The sequence below is a fragment of the Ailuropoda melanoleuca genome, chromosome 7 (genome assembly GCF_002007445.2).
Source record: "Ailuropoda melanoleuca isolate Jingjing chromosome 7, ASM200744v2, whole genome shotgun sequence".
NCBI lineage: Eukaryota > Metazoa > Chordata > Mammalia > Carnivora > Ursidae > Ailuropoda > Ailuropoda melanoleuca.
In genome coordinates this window covers 54919053-54940307 of record NC_048224.1, presented here as the reverse complement: position 1 = coordinate 54940307, position 21255 = coordinate 54919053, and the positions used below count along the sequence as shown (strand labels likewise).

Genomic DNA, 21255 nt, shown 5'->3' with positions numbered 1-21255 from the left:
GGAAAGCATTCAAACCCGCCTCCCCAAATCCTCTCTGTAGCCTGCCCTGGAATCAGCCCCAAACCAGCACATGCTCCCCCCCTCCCTGACCACGGACAGGAGCTGTGCTCTGCAGGAGGGAGCGTGTCCTGCCTCGCCGGCTTCGCCCAGCNTCGCCGGCTTCGCCCAGTGAAGGATTTGAACGTGGTCACTTTTCAGTAATGCTTCTCTCCGGGGTTCACTCATCCAGCTGTCTCATCTACCTGCCAGGCCCTGTTCAGAGCCCCGCAGGACCTGGCCGTGAATTAGACAGATAGGTGGGGTCCCTGCCTTCAGAAAGTTGCCGCTCTCAGTGGGCGGGGCAGGCGCTGAACCAGGGTGTTCAGTAGGGCAAAGGAGCCCAGGTGGTTTTGGGGGTCTCCTTCCACTACCACACCCTCTTCCTGCCACTGCTTCATCCATTCACTAAATAATAAACCCTACTATGTGCGGGGCACAGGGACTCCCATAGCTACTTGGGTCACTGAATAAAGGAAGGAACCCCAAGAAGTACAGGATCTTCAGCATTCCCAAGCTGGGGTGCAGGCCAGAGGCGGTGTTGGGAGACCGGTCATGACAGTAGCAGGAAGCCGCCATCTTGGCTCCTGAGTGGGGCAAAGACCTTGGCCTCAGGCTTGGAGTGGGAAAGGAACGGGTGACAGGCAGCCAGGGGTGGGACGGCCCACCTGCACATAGAGTTCTCTCAGCTCTCTCTGAAACACCGCTGGGTCTGCCGTGAGGGTCACTGGGCCAATATCTGCAGGGAAGAGAGGGAGAGTCCCAGGTGGGCTTGTATTCCCAGAGACACCACCTCTNACGGGTGACAGGCAGCCAGGGGTGGGACGGCCCACCTGCACATAGAGTTCTCTCAGCTCTCTCTGAAACACCACTGGGTCTGCCGTGAGGGTCACTGGGCCAATATCTGCAGGGAAGAGAGGGAGAGAGTCCCAGGTGGGCTTGTATTCCCAGAGACACCACCTCCATGGGGTGGGGCAGCAGTTATAAGATGTGCTACTAGGGAGGAAAGAAGGTGAAACCTGGGCCCCAGAGACCCCCCCTCAACCAAAGGGGGAGCTGTCAGGGGGCAGTTTCCAGGTCTTCCAGGCCACTCATCCCCCTACCCTGTTCCAAGCCAGGGCCAGAGCTCCAGGGGAGCACAGAGGAGAGACAGAGGGCAAACCCCCAGTTCCTCTGTAAAACCACAGTTCCCAATCTTTTCTGACCATGGCTATCCTAGAAACCGCCCCTCAACCACCCTACCCACCACCATCAGTGGGAAAGGAATTCTGAAAGACAAAGACAGACAACTGTCCAACACCAGACTGATCAATGAGAAGAAAATCTTCCAGAAACTCCATCCACATATTAGCTCATTTAAAAGAGCAGGGTTCAATTGCAAACGTAGGCAAAGACACAGGGCAACTGAAACTTCTGTCGGCTGCTGGTGGCAATGCAAAATGGTTCGACCACTTTGGAAGACAAACAGAACTTCCTAAAACCTTAAGCATGCACATACCATGAGATCCAGTCATTTCACTTCTAGGTATTTACCCAAGAGAAATGAAAACATATGTCCGCACGAAGACTTGTACTCAAATGTTCAGAGCTGCTGTATTCATAACAGCCCAGGACGGGAAGCCAGCCAAATGTCCATCAACCAATGAACAGATAAATAAACTGTAGTCTTGTCATATAATCAAACACGGCTCAGCAAGAAAACTGAACAAGCTACCAACGCAGGCAACCACACGGACAACTCTCACAGACATCACGCCGCACGAAGGAAGCCAGACGCAGAACAGTGCACATTTCTATGGTTCCATTTATAGAAATTCTGGAACAGGCAGGATTCATCTAAGGTGGAAAAAATCAGAACAGAGGTTGTCTGGGGGCTACGGAGATACAAAGGGACTGTCAGGGAAGGCAGAAATGTTCTACAGTGGGATAGGAGTGTGGGTTCCACGGGTATACGGTTTCTCCGAAGTGCAAAGCAAAGGTCTGTGCATTTCAATGTATGTAAATCTCACGTCCTAAAGCCCAAACTATAGAGAACAATCATCACGGAGTGGGGGTGGAGGGTGGGAAGAGCTACAGATGAACAAGAATGGCAGAACAGCTTTGATACGTGGTGATGGGGGATGTGGGGATTCATTACACTACTCTGCTGACTTTGTATATATTTGAAATGTTCCCTGATAAAGAGATTTTTTTAATAGCTGTAATTGAGAGCCGCCTCTAGCATAAGACAGGGCTATCAGGGCACTAAAAACAGGGCAAGAATCCCAACTCTCCGTGTGGATGTGTGCACGAAGGGGGTTTCACAAGGTTCGTGGATGTCAAATCTCCTAGGAAAATATTTCATCTGAGCCCTTGGTGAACTCTAATCATAGACTGTTTTTAGTTCAAGAATTCTAAATTCTAGTCACCCTAAAAAAATTCCTATGCTCATCGACTAGTCAACTGACCTGGGTCCTTCTTAGGAAAGGAAGCCCATGGAATTATCCGGCATTCATCTACAATTCTCAAGGAGAGGGCGGACACCAGCTCTTCTGCCCAACGCTTTAGGAACCATTCGCCCCCTGGGGGTCTTTACCTCTGTGTTTGGAATTTACTCATCATACCCAACACCCCTCCCTCGGCTGCTCCAGTGTTTACCAAGCCCCCCTTCCCCCTGGCCTCCCACTTTCTGAACTCTGCAGTAACTGATTCAGCCAAACCCTCAGCCTTTGCTGACAGATCTGATTGGAATCCTGACTCCATCCTTCAGCCACGGGGCCTCCAGACCCTACTTCACTGTCCCCAGGCTCAGTTTCCCCATCTGTAAAATGAGGCACGATCTCTCCTAGCTGAGAAGCATCACTGTGAGAACGCAGTGGGGTCAGGGAGGGACAGACCCCTCATGAATCCCGTGTACACAGCAATGGCTCAGCAAACACGGCCACGTGGCCGCCCATGTTCCAGCCTGAGGTCCTCAAACTCCAGTTTGATGGAGAAAGGCAATAATTTTATTCAATGTTGGTTCTTTCCTTATTACGTGATAATACATGTTCGATGTTTAAAAGGGGGGGGGCACTAATGATACTGACGTTTACTAAGCACTTATCAGTCCTAGTCCACATTTCGAGATGCTTCCCGAGCATGACCTCGCTGAATCCTCCCTGGCACCGGGTCGGTCTCAGTCTCACCCATATTTTACAGAGGAGAACACGGAAGCCTAGAGAGGTCAAGTCACTTGCCCAAAGACACACAGCCAGTAAGCAGCAGGGCTGGGATGAGCCTGGGTCTGTACAGCTCCAGAAAGCGAGCTCTTGAGAACGGCTCCCTGTGAACTATACATGGAATTTCCTGACACACAGAAAGAGAAGGGAATTCTACCAACCAGAGACAGTCGTTCTGATTTTTATACATAACCTTCAACAGTTTCATGCATACTTGTAAAGCTGCCTCTTACACGCATGCATACCGTTTTACGCAGAATTTCTACTGAAATATAAATAACATACTATTTTTAACCTGATTCTTTTCACCGAACAACATACTTGGAGCAACTTTCCAGAAGGCCAAATGCTCAGTTTCAAAACCATTTTTAATGGCTACACAGTCTTTCCTTTGTACAAACGACTGAGAGCGGACGTGCTCGATCTCACATTGCTGTGTTTCCAGTTTTCATAATGAGGACGTTACCAAGAACCTTCTAGATCCGTGGCGTTAAACATCAGCTCAGTCGATGCCTCGGCGAATATTTCCATGAGCACAATTACTGGGTCCCAGGCAAGGACGTTTGTAAAGACTCTGGAAGCAAGTTCGGTAACCTCCTAACTGTCCTCCCCTTCTCCAGATGGGCCAGCCACTCATCCGTCTACCTGCCAATGCTAGGGAAGCTGGCCTGCGCCCAGTTTTGCTCACATGGAGAATGGACACCGACTGCTCGTGGTCTGTGAACCCGGGGCAGCCCCAGGGGAGCTGAGCTCGGACTCTGGCTGGCCCCACCCTCCCCCATCATGGTCTAGTGACCTCAGCTACCCTCGGTTCCCAACGCTGGCCCAGGGCTTGGCTGACCACATTTTCTCCCATTTGCGGCAACATGAGAATAATAAAATTGGTGACGTGTTATCACAAATAAAGCGGCAGTTGGAAAGGACAGTCTATGCTCTTCCTCCCTGGGGGCGGGGGGCGGTGATGATTTCTCTCTTTCGTGGAGGGACAGTCATTGTTCAGGGGAGCTGGTTCTGTTCATGGTGCTACCTGGTAAGATAAAATGTTGGGCACCTATGTCAATTCTTTCTGTTTTTCTTTCCTTCTAGTTTTTTTTTTTCTTTTAACAACTTTATTGGATTGAGAAACCCAAAGTGGGCGGCCCGGTGGTAGAGGGCAGGGAGGATTCCAGACCCACCGTACCTTCCAACGCCAAGGCTGTTCTAGTAGGGTCTGCACTCTGGGAAATCGCCCATCCTGATTCCCCCACACCCCTCAGCAATGCTCCATGACATCCTCATCCAACCTCCTTATGTCCCAAGCACGCGGCCAGCTCCTGCTGAGGGCCAGTGACTATATGGCTGACACACGCACTTGGAACATTTCAGGAGCCAGGGAGGATCCCCTGAACTGGAAAGCCTGGAAAGGATTTTAAGGTTGGCCTCCGTATTAGTTTCCTATTGCTGCTTTCATAAATTATTACAAACTCAGCGTCTTAAAACAACACACATCATTTCTGAAGGTCAGAAGCCCTCGACTCAAGGTATCAGCTGGGCTGTGTCCCTTCTGGAGGCCCTACAGGAAAATGTGCTTCCTTGATTTTTCCAGTTTTGAGAGGCCGCCCACACTCCTTGGATCGTGGCCCTTCTCCATCACAAAGCCTGCAACAGAGAATCTTCCAGGGTCTCTCTCGCTACCCTCTGCTTCTCTGCCACATCTCCTCGGACTCTGACCCCCCTGCACCCCCTTACAAGGAGGCTTGTGATGACTGTGAGCCCATCCAGATAATCCACGATAACCTGTCCATCTCAAGATCCCTAACTTAGGGGCGCCTGGGTGGCTCAGTCGTTAAGTGTCTGCCTTCGGCTCAGGGCATGATCCTGGGGTCCTGGGATCAAGCCCCACATCAGGCTCCTCCGCTGTGAGCCTGCTTCTTCCTCTCCCACTCCCCCTGCTTGTGTTCCCTTTCTCGCTGGCTGTCTCTCTCTCTCTGTCAAATAAATAAATAAAATCTTAAAAAAAAAAAAAAGATCCCTAACTTAACTATACATGCGAAGCCCCTTCTGCTGTGTCCAGTAACAGAGTTACATGATTCCGTGGATTAGGACACGCACATCTTTGGGGGGCCATTCATTCTGCCTCCCACAGACTCCATCATCCTGTCTCTGGCAAGAATGGACTTGGGAAAAACCAATTCGGACCACAAACCTATGGGCCAAACGTAACAAAGTTGAAGATAAAGAGATCCAAAGACCCCACCTTTTTAAGGCTGGAGAAACTTGAAGCCCAGAGAGGAGAAGGGAGTCAGTCCCTCAAGGTCAGCTGGGAAGATCTGGTGCAAGAGTTACCCAGAGACATCACACGGACAGTGACCCCTTCTCCTGTTCACCCGTGTAGGCCTCGGGCCAAGTTCAGTGCCTGGCACATGTAAGCACTCCATAAATGCGGGCCCAGTGAGTGACGGAATAAATACATTTGAATTCCATATTGTCTGAGCAGCTCCAGGTCAGGACAAGGTTTCATTTCTCTTTATAACCTGTCCCAGAACAACACCAGGCGTACAGTCAATAGTCAGCAAGCATGTGCTGAAGGCCAAGCCCACCGGGTCCCCAGGCCCTCCCACTCCAACACGCTGCTGCCCATCTCCCAGAGAAACCGATACGAAGTGGAGCAGGGAACTAATGTGGTTATTTGGGGCATGCAGAGGAGTTGGCCATATGGAGGAAGGGCTGGCCAGATGGACAAGAGTGTCCGTGACCGCTCTCGAGACAGAGGACAGGACCCCAGCAAAGACTGAAGGCAAGGGTTTTAATGCCTCAACTTCTGAGACTACACATTTACACACACACACACACACACACACGCACACACATGCACGCGCACACACACACACAGAGGAATCTGGGATTTCTTCCTTTGCTGAGTAGATCATCTCCAAGCTGGTTCCAGGCACGGGGTGTTACGATGACTGGTCCCATCATTCCAAGGCAGGACTGGCTTCCAAGATGCAAAGAAAGGGCTGGGGATAGGGAGGTCTCCCTGACACCTGTTCTCCCAGCCACCCACCCATCCACAGCTGCAGGCAGCAGGCCAGAGATGGATGCCCTCTTGTCATTAATTAACACTGGCCCATGGCTTCCTCTGCCATTCCCAGGACCCGCTGCACATCATCACTCACCATCCTGAAACCCCACCAGGACAGGGCGCTCTCAGCAGGATGACCATTTCAAGACCCATCTTCCAGCAGGACAGAGCGAGGTGGCAGGACGGGGCAGGAGAGGTTAGGATACTTGACATGGCCCCCTGAGAGTTTACCCACTGAAAGGGGTCTCTTGAGACCCTCTTGATCTCCTTCTTTCACCCAGTCCAGGCAGGGATGGCTCTGGCCAAAAGGTCTGATCACCTTACATCGTAGCATGCTGCCCTTCCTAGCATGATATTGATGATGCTAGGGCTGGTGGTGGTGATGCTGACGTTGATGGTGGTGGTGATGTTGACACTGATGTTGATGGTGGTGGTGTGATGTTGATGATGATGGTGATGGTGGCAATGATGGTGGTGATGGTGACATTGATGGTGGTGGTGGTGGTGATGATGGTGGTGGTGGTGGTGATGTTGGTGATGGTGGTGGTGACATTGATGGTGGTGGTGGTGGTGATGGTGGTGATGTTGATGGTGGTGGTGACGATGACGACGGTGATGGTGGCAATGATGGTGGTGATGGTGGTGATGTTGGTGATGGTGGTGGTGATGGTGACATTGATGGTGGTGGTGGTGATGTTGGTGATGGTGGTGGTGATGGTGACATTGATGGTGGTGATGGTGGTGATGGTGGTGATGTTGATGGTGGTGGTGACGATGATGATGGTGATGGTGGCAATGATGGTGGTGATGGTGGTGATGTTGGTGATGGTGACATTGATGGTGGTGGTGGTGGTGATGTTGATGATGGTGGTGGTGATGGTGACATTGGTGGTGGTGGTGGTGGTGATGGTGACAATGATGGTGGTGATGGTGGTGATGTTGATGGTGGTGGTGACGATGATGATGGTGATGGTGGCAATGATGGTGGTGATGGTGGTGATGTTGGTGATGGTGACATTGATGGTGGTGGTGGTGGTGATGTTGATGATGGTGGTGGTGATGGTGATAGTGGTGGTGGTGGTGGTGGTGATGGTGGCAATGATGGTGGTGATGGTGGTGATGTTGATGGTGACAATGATGACGGTGATGGTGGCAATGATGGTGGTGATGGTGGTGATGTTGGTGATGGTGACATTGATGGTGATGGTGGTGGTGATGTTGATGATGGTGGTGGTGATGGTGATGGTGACATTGATGGTGGTGGTGGTGGTGGTTACAGCAGTTTCTCTGCCTTGAGCACTTATTATTTTACAGGCTTGAGCTGACTTCTATTAATATCTCCCTTTTACAACTGAGGACACCAAGACTTAGAGAGAAGACAATGTCCTTAGTGAAGGTCGAACAGCTAGTAAGTGGTAGTTAATGTCCGTCCTGGTTTCCTGGAGCCACCGTAACAAAATAACACGACCTCGGTGGCTTTATACAACAGAAATTTCCCGTCTCACAGTCCTTAGGCTAGCAGCCCACAATCAGGGTGTTGGCAGGGCCATGCTCACCCTGAAGGCAAATACCAGCAACCCTTGGCATTCCTCAACTTGTAAACACATAAATACTCCAGTTCTGCCCCCTGTCGTCATGGGGCCTTCTCCCTGTGCTGGCTCTGTGTCCCTCCTTTCTACGAGGGCACCAGTCATACTGGAGGAAGGGCCCACTCTACTCCAGTAGGAGCTCATCCCAACTAATTACATCTTCAGTGATCCTATTTCCAACTGAGGTCATATGCTGAGGTTCTAGGAAGGGCACGAATCAACCTAGAACAACATGAAATCCACTTGCTTGGCTCCAAAGCCTGTACCCTTTGTCACTGGCTATGCTGCCTCCAAAAACCGTGGTGGTGATGGTGATGGTATTTTAATATTTTAATACGATTAACTGTTTTAATACTTAGTACACATCAGGTGGTGTTCTCTGCACTTGGCACACATTCACTTAGAAAAAAAAACACAAACAAAAACCAAAGAAGTCGACTGTGTATTATTATCCCCATTTCACAGATGAGAATTTGAGGCCCGGGGAGGTGAAGTGACCTGCCCAAGGTCTTAGACTGCAGAAGCCATGGAGGCGGGATTCAAAGCTGATCTGTCTCGCCCCACGTTCAAGATCTCAGCCGCTGCCAAGCTGCAGATACTCAGAACTCATTCCCTTGTTCCCTAGTCCCTCATTCGTGTTCCTGGAGGGGGAGAGAGGCTCATGACGGAAGGTGGGCACTTGCCAAACAGCTGGGCAGATGTGGCGTGCAGTCCCTCTGAGCAGGGCCCGCCGGCAGGCTGCAAAAATCATTAAACCCATGACCTTGGCTCCACTTGGGTTGCCCTTGAGCATCTGAGCCCCAGAAGCCTGGCCCGGAACCATCTCGCCTCAGGCAGATTTTTTTCCGCTCCTCCAGAGAAGGGTGCGGAGCCTCTGGGACGTGCGGGGATCACGCACACGATCGCACCCAGCCCTTCACTCAGGAGATGCTCCAGCCCCTTACCCAGAATCCTGTGCCTCAGTGGAGATGGTCAGGACCACAGCCAGGCACCAGAGGTCCAGCCACAGAAAGACTTCATGTCATGGACTCTTCCCGGGGCCTGCCCTGCCCCCTTCCTCCTTGAAAGCAGGGCTTGAATCCTGGGGCCAATTCTGGGTTCGCACCTGCCCCCGTCCTCCAGCTGCAGCGTCCCCAGGCAGGGTCCCATGGTCTGCCATGATCGTGGGCAAACTACATCCCCTCTCTGGGACATAGTCTTCCCATTTCTAGGGCAGGGGCTGGAGAAAATGAAGTCTAGCTTGTTAGAATCCCAAAGTTCCTCAGCCTGGGCTGGGTGAATGTGATTCCCTTGAAAATACCCACAAAGGACAGACATGGCGGGGCAGGAAACAGCTGGGCAAGTGGCTCTGTCCAAAGAACCAAAATGGCCCCAGGACCTTCCTCCACCTCCTCCTTCGTGTCTAGGAGTCTAGAATCTGATGCCCCTGAAGGCCTTCTCAGGAGTGCCCCTTGCCCTGAACACCCCAGTGGATCCGGGCCCAGCCCTGAGTGTCCACATCAGCCAATCCCTGCTGTCTTCAAGGAGAGGTCACATCCACATTCCCGGCAGCCTCAGAGCCATTGTTTCTGCTCTTCCCTCAGCCTGGAGTGCTCTTCCCCAACCCATCCGGGCTCTCCCCTACCCACCCAGCTCCTCTCCACCTCAGCTCAAACATCACTTCTATATCCCCACCTCTCAGAGCAGCCAGGGCCTCTTTGTATGAGGGACCACACTATGGCTCATGAACTTGGCCCTTTGCCGTGGGCTGGGCTGGACTGAAGGTGGCCAGGCAAGCTGGCACCTGCCTGGCCCGTGGTCACCCTTTGATGACTCACCTATTGAGCGAGTGAATAATGGGTCTGTCAGGGATCCCTGGGGACCAGACTAGTGTACCCAGCCCACCCCAGCCCCTTCAGGCAGACTCCTGCCCTCAGACCCACTACATCCTTACCCTGTCGCTCCTCCTCTCAAAGGCATCCCCAGCCTATCTTTCTCTTTGCACCCCTGCCCTGCACAGACTCATGCCTGGAAAGCCCAGGTGGGAACACCGTCCTTGGATAAGGTGCCATCAATGCAAGCAATGAGCTTAATCCAGCTTACAGCTCACAGGCAACTCAGAACCCCCAGCCTCCAAGGAGAGAAGCACGGGCCAGGCCAAAGGGCTGGACTCTGCCCTCAGAGCAAGAGTGTATCACATCTATTTCATGATGAGTGGTTGGTTCACAGCAACGTCGCTCCAGGGTGACGGTACACACACACACACACACACACACACACACACACACACAATCTGCAGCCAGAGGCCGAGCCGCCCAGCTCACAGGCCACGCTGTGAGTTGAACACTCTGGCCTACCTGCTCCTTGCCCCTGACCGACTAACACTCCTCTTCCCCGAGGCAAGCTGACGGTGCACCTGGCGGCCCAGAGAAGATGCTCAAACTAACAATCAAACATAGGCAAGTTAAAATGGGACACCATTTCACACCTAGCAAATTAGCAAAAAAGGGAAGAATGATGTCCCTAGATGCCAGCAAGGTGTGGTGTGGGGGAAAATGCAGTCTCATACTCTGTTGTAGGACAGCAGGAGGGTAGAGACTTTTTGGAGGGCAGTTCCGTGATAGCTATCAAAATGCAAAGCGGTGTGTCGCGTAGGGAAGAAAAGCAAGTTGCAAAACAGTATGTGCTGCATAATTCCATTTTTTATGTCATAAAAAAGTAAGTGTGTGTGTGGGGTGTGTGTGTGTGTGTGTGTGAGTGGATTATACACACACAGACACACAGAGTCCGGAAGGATGCAAAATGATTAAAAGTGTTCGCATCCCTTGAGAGTCATATTATTAGAATATTTTACAAGCGCATATTAATTTTACAACTTGGGGCCTAGCTGGCTCAGCCGGTGGAGTGTGTGGCCCTTGATCTCAGGGTCATGAGTTCGAGCCCCACGTTGGGCGGAGAGATGACTACAAAAGTAAATCAATAAACCTGAAAAAAACTTTTGCAATCTGGGGAGAAAGCTTAATAATTTAAGTTGTTAAACAGAAAGAGCTAACTAAGCCCTGATGCCAACACTTGCCAAAAGGCACACAGAGAGAATGTCCCTTACTGATCAGACACGCTATAACAAAATGCAAAACTCCCCAAACAAAACCCTGGCCAATGGGATCCAGCTGGATAGGAAAGAATCATCCGTGACCGAGCAGGGCTTATACAGGGAATGTGGAAGTCGTTAAAAATGAAGGAATCCCATCAATAGGTCAACGGGAGAAAGAGCTTACAAATATCTCAACAAAGCCAGAAAGCCACTGGCTAAAATTCAGCACTCCTCCCTGTCCAGGGTTTTTTGTTTTGTTTTGTTTTGTTTTGGGGTGTTGTTTGGTGTTATTTTTTTTAACCCTTAGTAAACTAGGAATGAAAGCATCATCTTCGTTCACTTGTTGAAGAAAACCTCAAACTAAGAGCCAGCACCCCAGAGCAGCGCACAATCAGAAGCAAGGCAGGGCAAGAGCGACCACAGCCATCGTCTGCGTATTTATCGCTGTTCTGAAAGTTCTGGCTGATAAATAACACAAGACATTTCAAACAAGTAAAATATATGATTGGAAAAGTGAGACAATATTATTATTTGAACAGGCTATGGTTGCCAGCCNAGGAAACCCAAATCATTACCAAAAAAACAGACGTAGTTAAAAAAAAAAAAAAAAAAAAGACAAGTTCAGTAAGAACGTTGGAAACAGAATAAATATATGAAAATGAATTGCTTTCCAACATACCAACAATACTCATTTGCAAAAAATGTAATGGAAAAAACTTCCTAGTCAAAATAGTAACAAAAAACCAAAATACTTAGAAATGATCTTTAAAAGAAATGGGTGGATCCTATAAGAAAAAAAATTACAAATCTTTACAAAAGGAAATAAATATGCGAACAAAGGAAGAGGCGTGTGTCCTAGATGGAAACAACTGAATTTTTTTTTAATGACAATTTTCCCCAAATCGAGCTTTCACACAATTCCAAGCCAAATCACAGCAGGAATTTTTGGGGGGAAGCTAAGTTTTTCTGTTCATCTTCTGAAAGAATATATGTTCAAGAGTATTTTGAAAATAAAGAAGATGAATAAGAAGATTACGAATAAGGGACTGGCGTGTCACTCTGCAAATAAAACAGTGTGCAGGACTAAAGGCAAAAGGAGGGACTCTAGTTAATAAAGCTGCTTCCCGTGGAGTACGAGTTAACAAGGCTAAAACCACTTCTCCGGATACCGGACCGGAAGCCTTAAGTAAACATTTGGTGGATGCTGGGTGGTGGGAGCAGATTTGTCACTGTCCGAGTGGGAGGCTGTAGATAAGATAAGCAAGAGGAGGAGGCTGGAATGATCTACGTGGTAATAAAATCAGAGTTGGAGACATCAGAACGAACACACGAACTCGTGTCCAGCTTAATGGAGACACAGATGGCAACATATAGAAATACAGAGACAGGTAACACACGGGTTTCCTCTGCAGCATCCCTTCCTTGCTGTCAGCTCATGGTCTAGAAGCAGTGACCCCCAGTACACCTAGCACTCAGCTCCTACTTCCTAGTACCATTTTTTCAAGAAAAGGAGCCAGGGATTCTTGGATCAATTCTTAGATCTAGGATGGGAGCGGGAAATATGTAAGATGTGTCCTGAACATCTTGTAGTGCCGGAAAGTAAAACAGTGCTTGAAAACACACACACACACACACACAATGGGGGCATGTCAAAGGCACACAGAAGCCAACAGAAAGAGCTTCCGATGACCAAAGCTGGAAAACCTGAGCGACAAAATAAAGTAGTATTGGTTAGCAGTACTGGGTTATAACCCAGAGTACAAAATAACCATCTGTGAGTCCATACTGAGATACAGAAGTGACTGAATAAATGGGGAAGAGCCAACTCTCTCGTGAAGAATTCCAAATGATTTACACCGACTCTCCATCCTCAGAAAGGTGGAGCACAAAGTCCCACTTCTTAAGTATGGGCCGCACACAGTGACTTGCTTCCAAAGAGGACAGTATGGGGGCGCCCGGGTGACTCCGTCAGTTAAACACCTGCCTTCAGCTCAGGTCATGATCTCAGGGTCCTGGGATCGAGCCCCGAGTCGGGTTCCCTGCTCAGTGGGGACTCTGCTTCTCCCTCTCCCCCTGCTCATGATCTCTCTCTCAAATAAATAAATAAAATCTTTTTTTTTAAGATTTTTCATTTATTTATTCGACAGAGAGAGAGACAGCCAGCGAGAGAGGGAACACAAGCGGGGAGTGGGAGAGGAAGAAGCAGGCTCATAGCGGAGGAGCCTGATGTGGGGCTCGATCCCACAACGCCGGGATCACGCCCTGAGCCGAAGGCAGACGCTTAACCGCTGTGCCACCCAGACGCCCCTGAATAGATAAAATCTTAAAAAAGAAAACAAAGAGGACAGTTTGGAAATAGAGAAAGAGAAGAGCAACTTCACAGTGGAGACAGCTGACAACCTCAGCCATGTGATCAAGGTCAACATCAACCATGACCGGTCATATTGATAACATGTACCCTCGACAGAGCATAATGAGAATGACATTGCTCTTCTGTGGTTTCCCTCTCCCGTCAGCCGGTCTAACTGGAGAAAAACATCAGACAGATCATGACAGAGGGAAAAACGTCTGAGTGATTCTCACCGAAACTGTCCAGGTCGTCAAAAACAAAGTCTGAGAAATGATCACATTCAAAGGAGCCTAAGGGGACATGGCAACCGAATGTAATGTAGGATCCTGGGTGGGCTCAGGAAAAGGACGTTAAGGAAAAACTGAGGAAATCTGAATAAAGAACGGATGTTAGTTAATAACACATTGATATTTGTTGGTTAATTGTGATAAATGTAATGTAAGTACAGTAATGTGAGATGTTAATAACAGGGAAAAGTAGGTGCTGGGCATATGGGAACCTCTGTACGAGCTTTGCAATAAATCTGTAATACTAAAATAAAACTGTGCTAAAATTAAAAGTTTATTAAATAATTTTTTAAGAATTTTTATTTTTTTAAGTGATCTCTATACCCAATGTGGGGTTCGAACTCACAACTCCGAGATCAAGAGTCACACGCTCCACTGACTGAACCAGCCAGGCACCCCTAAAAATTTTTTAAACCATCAAGATGAACAGATAAAGATGTGGTATATATACACACAGAATGGAATATTATGGAATACTGGAATATTATCCAGCCAGGGAAAGGAAATCCTGCCATTTGCAATAGCATGGAGGGACCCTGCGGGCATTATGCTAAGTGAAGAAAGTCAGACAGAGAAAGACAAATACTGTAGGCTCTCACTTACATCTGGGATCTGAAAAAGCCTAACTCAGAAACAGAGAGTAGAGTGCTGGTTACCAGGGGCTGGGGGATGGGAGAAGTGGGATAGAAACTTCCACTTGGAAGGTAAATGGATTCTGGAGAGCTGATGTACAGCATAGTGATGACAGCTAATACTGTGTCATACACTTGAATGTTGCCAAAGAGTAGATATTAAATGTTCTCACCACAAAAAAGAAATGGTAAATAAGTGACACAAACGATGTTTAGCTAATGCTATGGTGGTAATCATTTTGCAATAAATAAATATATCAAATCAACATGTGGCATACCTTAAACTAACCCGATCCTATGTGTCAATTACATCTCAGTAAGCTGGGGGGACTAAAAAAGCAAAAAAAAAAAAATTGATTGATTGATTGATTTAAAGTAAGCTCATGGAGCCCAACATGGGGCTTGAACTCACGACCCTGAGATCAAGACCTGAGCTTCAGCTCAAAAGTCAGATGCTTAACCGACTAAGTCACCCAGGACCCCCTGGGGAAAAATTTTTTTTTTAAGAAAAAAGAATATGAGGAAGGGTTTGCCTTATTAGCACATACTGTACAGCCAAATGATGAATATAACATGCTCTTGGCACAAGAATTGCCATATAACGAAACAGAAAGGAAAGCCCAGATATATTCTTGATAAAGTAATTTGGGATAAACGCAGGATCCAAATAAATGGAAAAAAAAAAAAAAGGAGGATTGTTTGATAAAATGTACCTGAACGATTATCCCATCCTGGAAGAATTACATTAGATTACTTTTTTTTAAAGATATTTATTTATTTGTTTGTTTATTTATTTATTTGACAGAGAGAGAGACAGCCAGCAAGAGCGGGAACACAAGCAGGGGGAGTGGGAGAGGGAGAAGCAGGCTCATAGCGGAGGAGCCTGATGTGGGGCTCGATCCCAGAACGCCGGGATCACGCCCTGAGCCGAAGGCAGACGCCTAAAGACGGAGCCACCCAGGCGCCCCTACATTAGATTACTTTTTATACCAACTTTTTAAAAAATTCTGGGTTAAAGATTTAAATATAAGCAGAAAACCAGTGGAAAAAATCTGGAACATATACCTAACTGATTTTGTGATGGGGGGAAATAATCTTTCTAAGCATGTAGGTGAAGAAATTACAAAGGGAAAAAGTCAATAGATTTTGCTACATAACATTTAAAATTTCAGACCACCGAAAAAATAAATAGATAGATAGATAAATAAATAATTTCAGACCAGTGGGAATCACAGACAATTATAAAAGGCAAACAATCAGGAAAAATATTAACCACATAACAAAAAACAGTTAATACCATCAATTTTAAAGTCCTCATACTGACTGATAAGAAAACTACTAAAACCCCAACGGGAAAACAAGGTACCGACAATTTGCAAAAGAAGAAATTCACACCAAAAAAAAAAAAAAAATCTAGTGAACATTTGGAAATGCACTGAACCTCACTAGAAATTGAAATATTTTCCATCTTTTGAATTAGGGAGGAAAATGTTTTTATCTTAAATTCCCAGCGTTGGGGGTGGCTGCCCTGAAACTGGCCCCTCAGAAGCTTCTGGTAGAAGTTTAAACTGCTGAAACATCTTGGAAAACAAATTGAAGAGTTGCCCACCCATTCGGTGTGTTAAAAATGGCCTAGGAGGGGCGCCTGGGTGGCACAGCGGTTAAGCGTCTGCCTTCGGCTCGGGCGTGATCCCGGCGTTATGGGATCGAGCCCCACATCAGGCTCCTCTGCTATGAGCCTGCTTCTTCCTCTCCCACTCCCCTGCTTGTGTTCCCTCTCTCGCTGGCTGTCTCTATCTCTGTCGAATAAATAAATAAAAAAATCTTTAAAAAAAATAAAAACANAAAAAAAAAAACAATTTAAAAATAAATAAAAAATAAAAATGGCCTAGGAATTCCACTTCGAGAAGCTTAACCCTGCGGAAAAACCAGAGATAGAAAGATTTGCACATGAGAGTGTTTTGTTTTGGTTTTTTTTTGCAACATTTTCATAATGAAAACCTGATAATGGGCTACATTTTTAGCCAAAATGAAACCATTAACAAAATGCTAACTTTCTAGTTTGGGAACATACCATTTTTTTCATTTAAAAACTTTAAAAATACTTCCAAAGCCCGGGTCCTGGTTTCTCTCCAAACACGTGCAGTCCAGAGTCACTGATAGGTGCCCTGCGAAGACTGGTCCTCGGGGTTTAGGATGGGGGTTTCCTTTAAGAAAGCCTTCTACAGCTACAGCCTTAGGGGCCTCAATCATCAGCTAAAAGCCCTAGTTCTGAAGCTCCTCTCCCACCAAAGGGAACTCCACTGGCTGATTTAAAAGCCAGCCAAACCTAAACCACAGACCAATCCCTGCTCAGAAACCCTCAGTGGCTGCTCGCTGCCCATAGAAGGAAATTTAAGTGCTCCAAACCCCCAGTCCTCAAGTCAGAGCCAGGACCAATCTCGCCTTTCCCACCCCCCCATTTCACTCCTCCTTCCCTCCCCCCCCACACCTGTCCCTACACTTCAGCCACGCCCCCGCAAGCTCCATGTGCTCAGGGAGCCCGCCACCCCCCTGCACTACCAGCACCTAGCACCGGGCAGGCGAATAGTCAAAAGCCGATACACACTCATTGGTGTTCAAGCCCTGCTCCAACGTCACTGCTTCCTCGGAGAGCCTTTGGTCAGGACCCTCCCCTGCTGACCCATAGTCAGGAGCTGGTACTGGAGCTCGCATGTGACACATTCTACTCTCCACCTGCCTGTCCCCAGCAGGATGCCTGCTCCTTGCAGGGAAGCCTGCCCCCCTTCACACTGGGAGCCTCACAAAGGCTGTGCACACAGAACCAGCTCACTAAACACAGAGGAGCCCCTCTGCACTTGGACTGGGGTGTGTCTGTAGGAAGGATGGTTTGGGGAACGGGGCAGGAGGACGGGCGATTTTGAGGATGCAGTGAAAGTCAGAAAGTCGCACACCTGCTCAGCATCCAGAGAAGGGAGGAAAGACTTGTGGGGGGGGGGCTTCAGGAAGCCCACAGTTAGAGGGAGGCAGGGGAACAGCCCTCAGGAGCCCCAGCCCGGACCCCGGGACACTAAGCCTGGCTCCAGCAGCCTGCTCTCCTGCCCTGCGACTACAGCCAAGCATTTGGGAGACAAATGTGGGTTATGAATCAGAAATGACATCATCCTGGCAGGTGGCTTTGGGTAAGCCCCATCCGTGTCCTGAGCCTTGGTTTCTCCATCTGTAAGAGAAGGGGTGGATCGGATGATCTCTCAGCTCTTTCAGTGTGATGTCTTTGGAAGTCCAAGAATGATCCAGAAAGGGAGAGAGAGTACTGGGGGGATAGAGGATAGTCTGAGCTGAAGCCCCAGGACACACCCCACACCCCTGGGTCTCACAACTCTCCCAACCTTGTTGCCCCCCCACCCCGACCCCGAGGGGGGAGCTATTCTTTTGTTCCCAGAAATATTTTTCTAGACACCCCCCCCCAGCCTCTGGGCTTTGAGCTGCAGAGCCCTCCAGAACCCAGAACTCCTGGAAGCAGAAGGACCTCCAAACCCAGCCTGAGGACTGCACCAGATCAAGTCACACCCACTGTTGCGCATTTTGCAAAGCTCTGTGACACGGTTGTGATTGATAAAGGCAAATTCTTCTAAAAAGGCTTACTATCTCATAGAGCCATGGGTCACTGGGTATTTTCTCAGCCTGAGGAGCTCTGTAGTACCATTTGGCAAGGAATCTACCATTTTTATTTTATTTTTTGGCTTTATAAAGCTATTCTGGGTAGAGAGGCGGCTAGATGGAGAGACGTGTGATAAAGCAAACAGTAAAATATTAATCATAGGATCTGGATGGCGGGTAGACAGGTGTTCAACGTACTCCCGGCTTCCCACACATTTTGCTCGAAGTCTGACATTTTTCATCAAAAACTGTTGACCAAAAAGCAGTGCCCCTACTCAGAAGGTCGGAGGGCTGCAGCATTACTCAGCAGCTGTTTCCCTGAAGCTTGCTCCCCGCAGTGGGGTCTCCCAGGGACCCTTTCAAGGCCATGCCCCTAACACTGAGCTGAAAGTCAAGTGGCTGCAGGGGACCAGGTGCTGCGCGCGAGGGTGAGGATCTGGCCTTGAGAATCGGGGAGCTGGAGGAGACCTGGATGAGCTGCTGTTTTCCTAGGGAAAACAGGTCAGGGGTAAAACGAGGCAGGGTGCGTCTGCCTGCCTTTGGGGGCTCTTTTGGCCTCTGAAGCCCGTGCTGGGAGCAAATTCTAAGAATTAACAAAAAGTAAAAACGCAAACCTCATCATCGGGTGCCTGGCCCTGAGCAGGAACGCGTCTCAGCAAGTGTTGGGGACAGTTTCTCACCCAGGTTCATAAATGAGGAAAGCGAGGCTCAGGAAGGTGAGGTCACCTGCTTAAGACACACAGCTAAGAGGTGGCGGCACGGCATCTGAACGCGTGTCCGCCGCTCTCGGTCACTAGCCCGACTAGGCAGCCGCCGGCTATCCCGGAGGCGCAGGAGAGGGAGACCGCGGGTTCCCCCGGGCAAGCAAGAAGCGGCTTCCCCAGGTGCCCGACCGCGGACGCGAATGTGTCGAGAAGGCGCCCCCGCCCGGCGGAGCGGTGTGCGGACCGCCAGGTGCGCCCGGGGCGCGATCGCCGGCGGGGGGCGGGTGAGCGCCCCACGCCAGGGCGCCCGGGGTGGGGGGGACGCGGGGGCGCTACCTGGGTCGTGGAAGGGCACCAGCGCGTAGTTGGCGATGGCCTGGCTGCGGCGGCTCAGGCTGCTCTCCAGGATGCGTGAGGCGCCGTCGAGCACCTGCATCAGGTCGTCCCACATGGAGCCGGTGACATCGAAGACGATGGCCAGGGTGGCGTCCCCCGTGGGAAGGGGCAGCGCCGGCCCGGGCTCGCTGACCGCAGCCGCCGCCGCGGAGACCGCCAGCAGCAGAGGCAGGAGCTGCGCCCGGGGCATCGTGCTGAGCGGGGGCGACCGGCGGCGGCCGCAGCGGTGGAGGCGCGCGGGTGGCTGCGAGCGCGAAGGGTCCCGGACACACAGCGGCCGCCCAGGCACGGCAGCAGCGCGGCGTCTCGCTCCGTCGGGCCGGTGCGTGCGGGACGCGGGCTCGCGGCGGGTCCCCCTGCTGGGAGCCCGAGGCGGGGCCTAGAGCCCACCCCGTTCAGGGTCACGGCCCGCCTCCTGCGCTCCCCCCACCGTGACTCAAATTTTCCCGGCCCTGCCGTTCGCCCGTCCAGACCCGAGGTTAGCGGAGGACGCGGGGCGGACGGCAGAAGGGAGCTGGGGCGGCGGCCAAGGCGGCGAGGGATGGGGACGCGCGGGACGCCGCTGACACCTGCGCGTCCCGCCGAAGGCCTACCCCGCTGTGGGGGTGGAAGAGGGAGGGGCGACGCGACAGCTCCTGTCCCAGGCCTGGCCACAGGGGGCCTTGGCTTTTGCTGCTCTCTCCACCCATTCCCCCTAAACCGGCCCCCACCCCAACACACACACAGACACTGCAAGGCCTTTTCTTTCTGCAGGGGGTCTGTGCTTCCCAATTATTGCAATTACTACTGTTATAATCAACCACCGTAAACTGACACCTACTATGTGCAAAGCTTTTTTACATAGTTATGGTTTCCTCCAAAGCTCGCTGCAACCCTAGAGGGAAAGCACTAACCCATTTTACAGATGAACAAACTGAGGTTCCGTCAGCTGCAAACTGAGGGGAAGTCATTTGCCCAAAGTCACTCAGCTCTCAAGCAGTGGAGACAAGAAGAGAAGCCATAGTTAGAGAGATTCCAAAGCCCCTGGGCTCTGCCGCCTCCCCTAAGTGTTGTAAGACATTGTCAAGGGTCACCTGATGACTCCAGAGGGTGGGGGATGCTCCCCCCTGCCTACCTACCTCACCAGATCCTGTGGATTGCATGTGAAGGGCACATGTGCTATTGGTGCTGCCTGACACCCCACCCCCTGCCCCGGCCCCAGGAGCTCCCTTCTGCCACCACTGCTCTTCTCAGGCTGTGCTCTCACCGCCTGTTGCTATGTCTCTCTCCTCACTGGCTATGAGGCCCCTGAGGGCAAGACTGTGTCCTGGTTCCCCCAGTTAGCTCCCAGTTCCCAGCCCAGTCCCTGGCACAGGGTGGGGACTCACTAAATGCTGGCTGAATAGATAAGGAAGAGACAGTGGGCCTGCCTGGTTTTGAGAGTCATATGAGAGAGCTCAGCGCGCCCCCCACCCCAATCCCTCCTCTAAGAGAACCATGTTCCCAGGACAGGGAACGGCAGCCCCCTAGACAGAGCTAAGGGCTCTGGGTCTGTAACTGGTTGTTAGAATTTGGGGGGGGGTTTCTCCAGCCCCTGCCCCTTCAGAGCCCTCAACCAGGAGGAAGTCCCCCCCGCCCAACGCATACCTCCTCCTTCCCCTTCAATCTCAGCTCACATCCCATCTCTGAGGCTGCTTCGGTGACCCCACAGCCCCTTCTCTGATCCCTTATCCTGGCACGGACCACACTATGACTGGTGTCACGTCATGTCTGTAGGTCTGCCCCTTCCGCCCCAACTGTGAGCTCCATGGCAGCAGAGACCCGGTGCCTGGCACCTGGCAGGTGCCCGAGGAAGTTTTCCCACGCGAATGGGTCAGGTGGTATCACAGAGGCCTGGCAGCTGGGCATTGGTAATGGGGGGTGGGGGAGGCATCCCTGGGTGTCCTCAGGGACTCACTTCAAGACCAGGGCAAGGCCCCTGTGTAAGAAGGGCTTGGAGGCCAGGAGAGACGATTTTCATGGAGCTCGCTGGCTCACGGGATGTGGTGGGAGCCAAGTGTCCAGGCCTGGGTGAGAGTGGAACTCATGGCCATGTTCCCAGGAAGTTGAGTCACCTGCACTTCTGAACACTGGCTCTTTAAATCTCCCTGGGCTAAGGCGGTGATTGGCCCCAGAGCCTGGGCAGGGCTGGACCAGCTGTTGGAGCGAGAAGAGAGCCTCCAGCTGTGGAGAAGCAAAGGCGAACAGGAGCCAGGATCAGGCAGCGTTCACAGACGGTGACATTTCAG

The 21255-nt window shown here is 50.5% G+C and overlaps 1 protein-coding gene across 1 annotated transcript in view; it reads right to left on the bottom strand.

Annotated features, from left to right (window-relative positions):
- Positions 1-19184, bottom strand: part of HMCN2 (hemicentin 2) — a 139923-nt gene extending 120739 nt beyond the window's left edge. The window contains exons 1-2 of the mRNA XM_034663740.1: positions 18929-19184; positions 870-940 (exon numbers count right to left, since the gene is read on the bottom strand). Coding sequence (XP_034519631.1) covers positions 870-940; positions 18929-19178 — 321 coding nt within the window. The 5' untranslated portion in view covers positions 19179-19184. The remainder of the gene's footprint in view (positions 1-869; positions 941-18928) is intronic.
- Positions 19185-21255: the final 2071 nt, after the last annotated feature.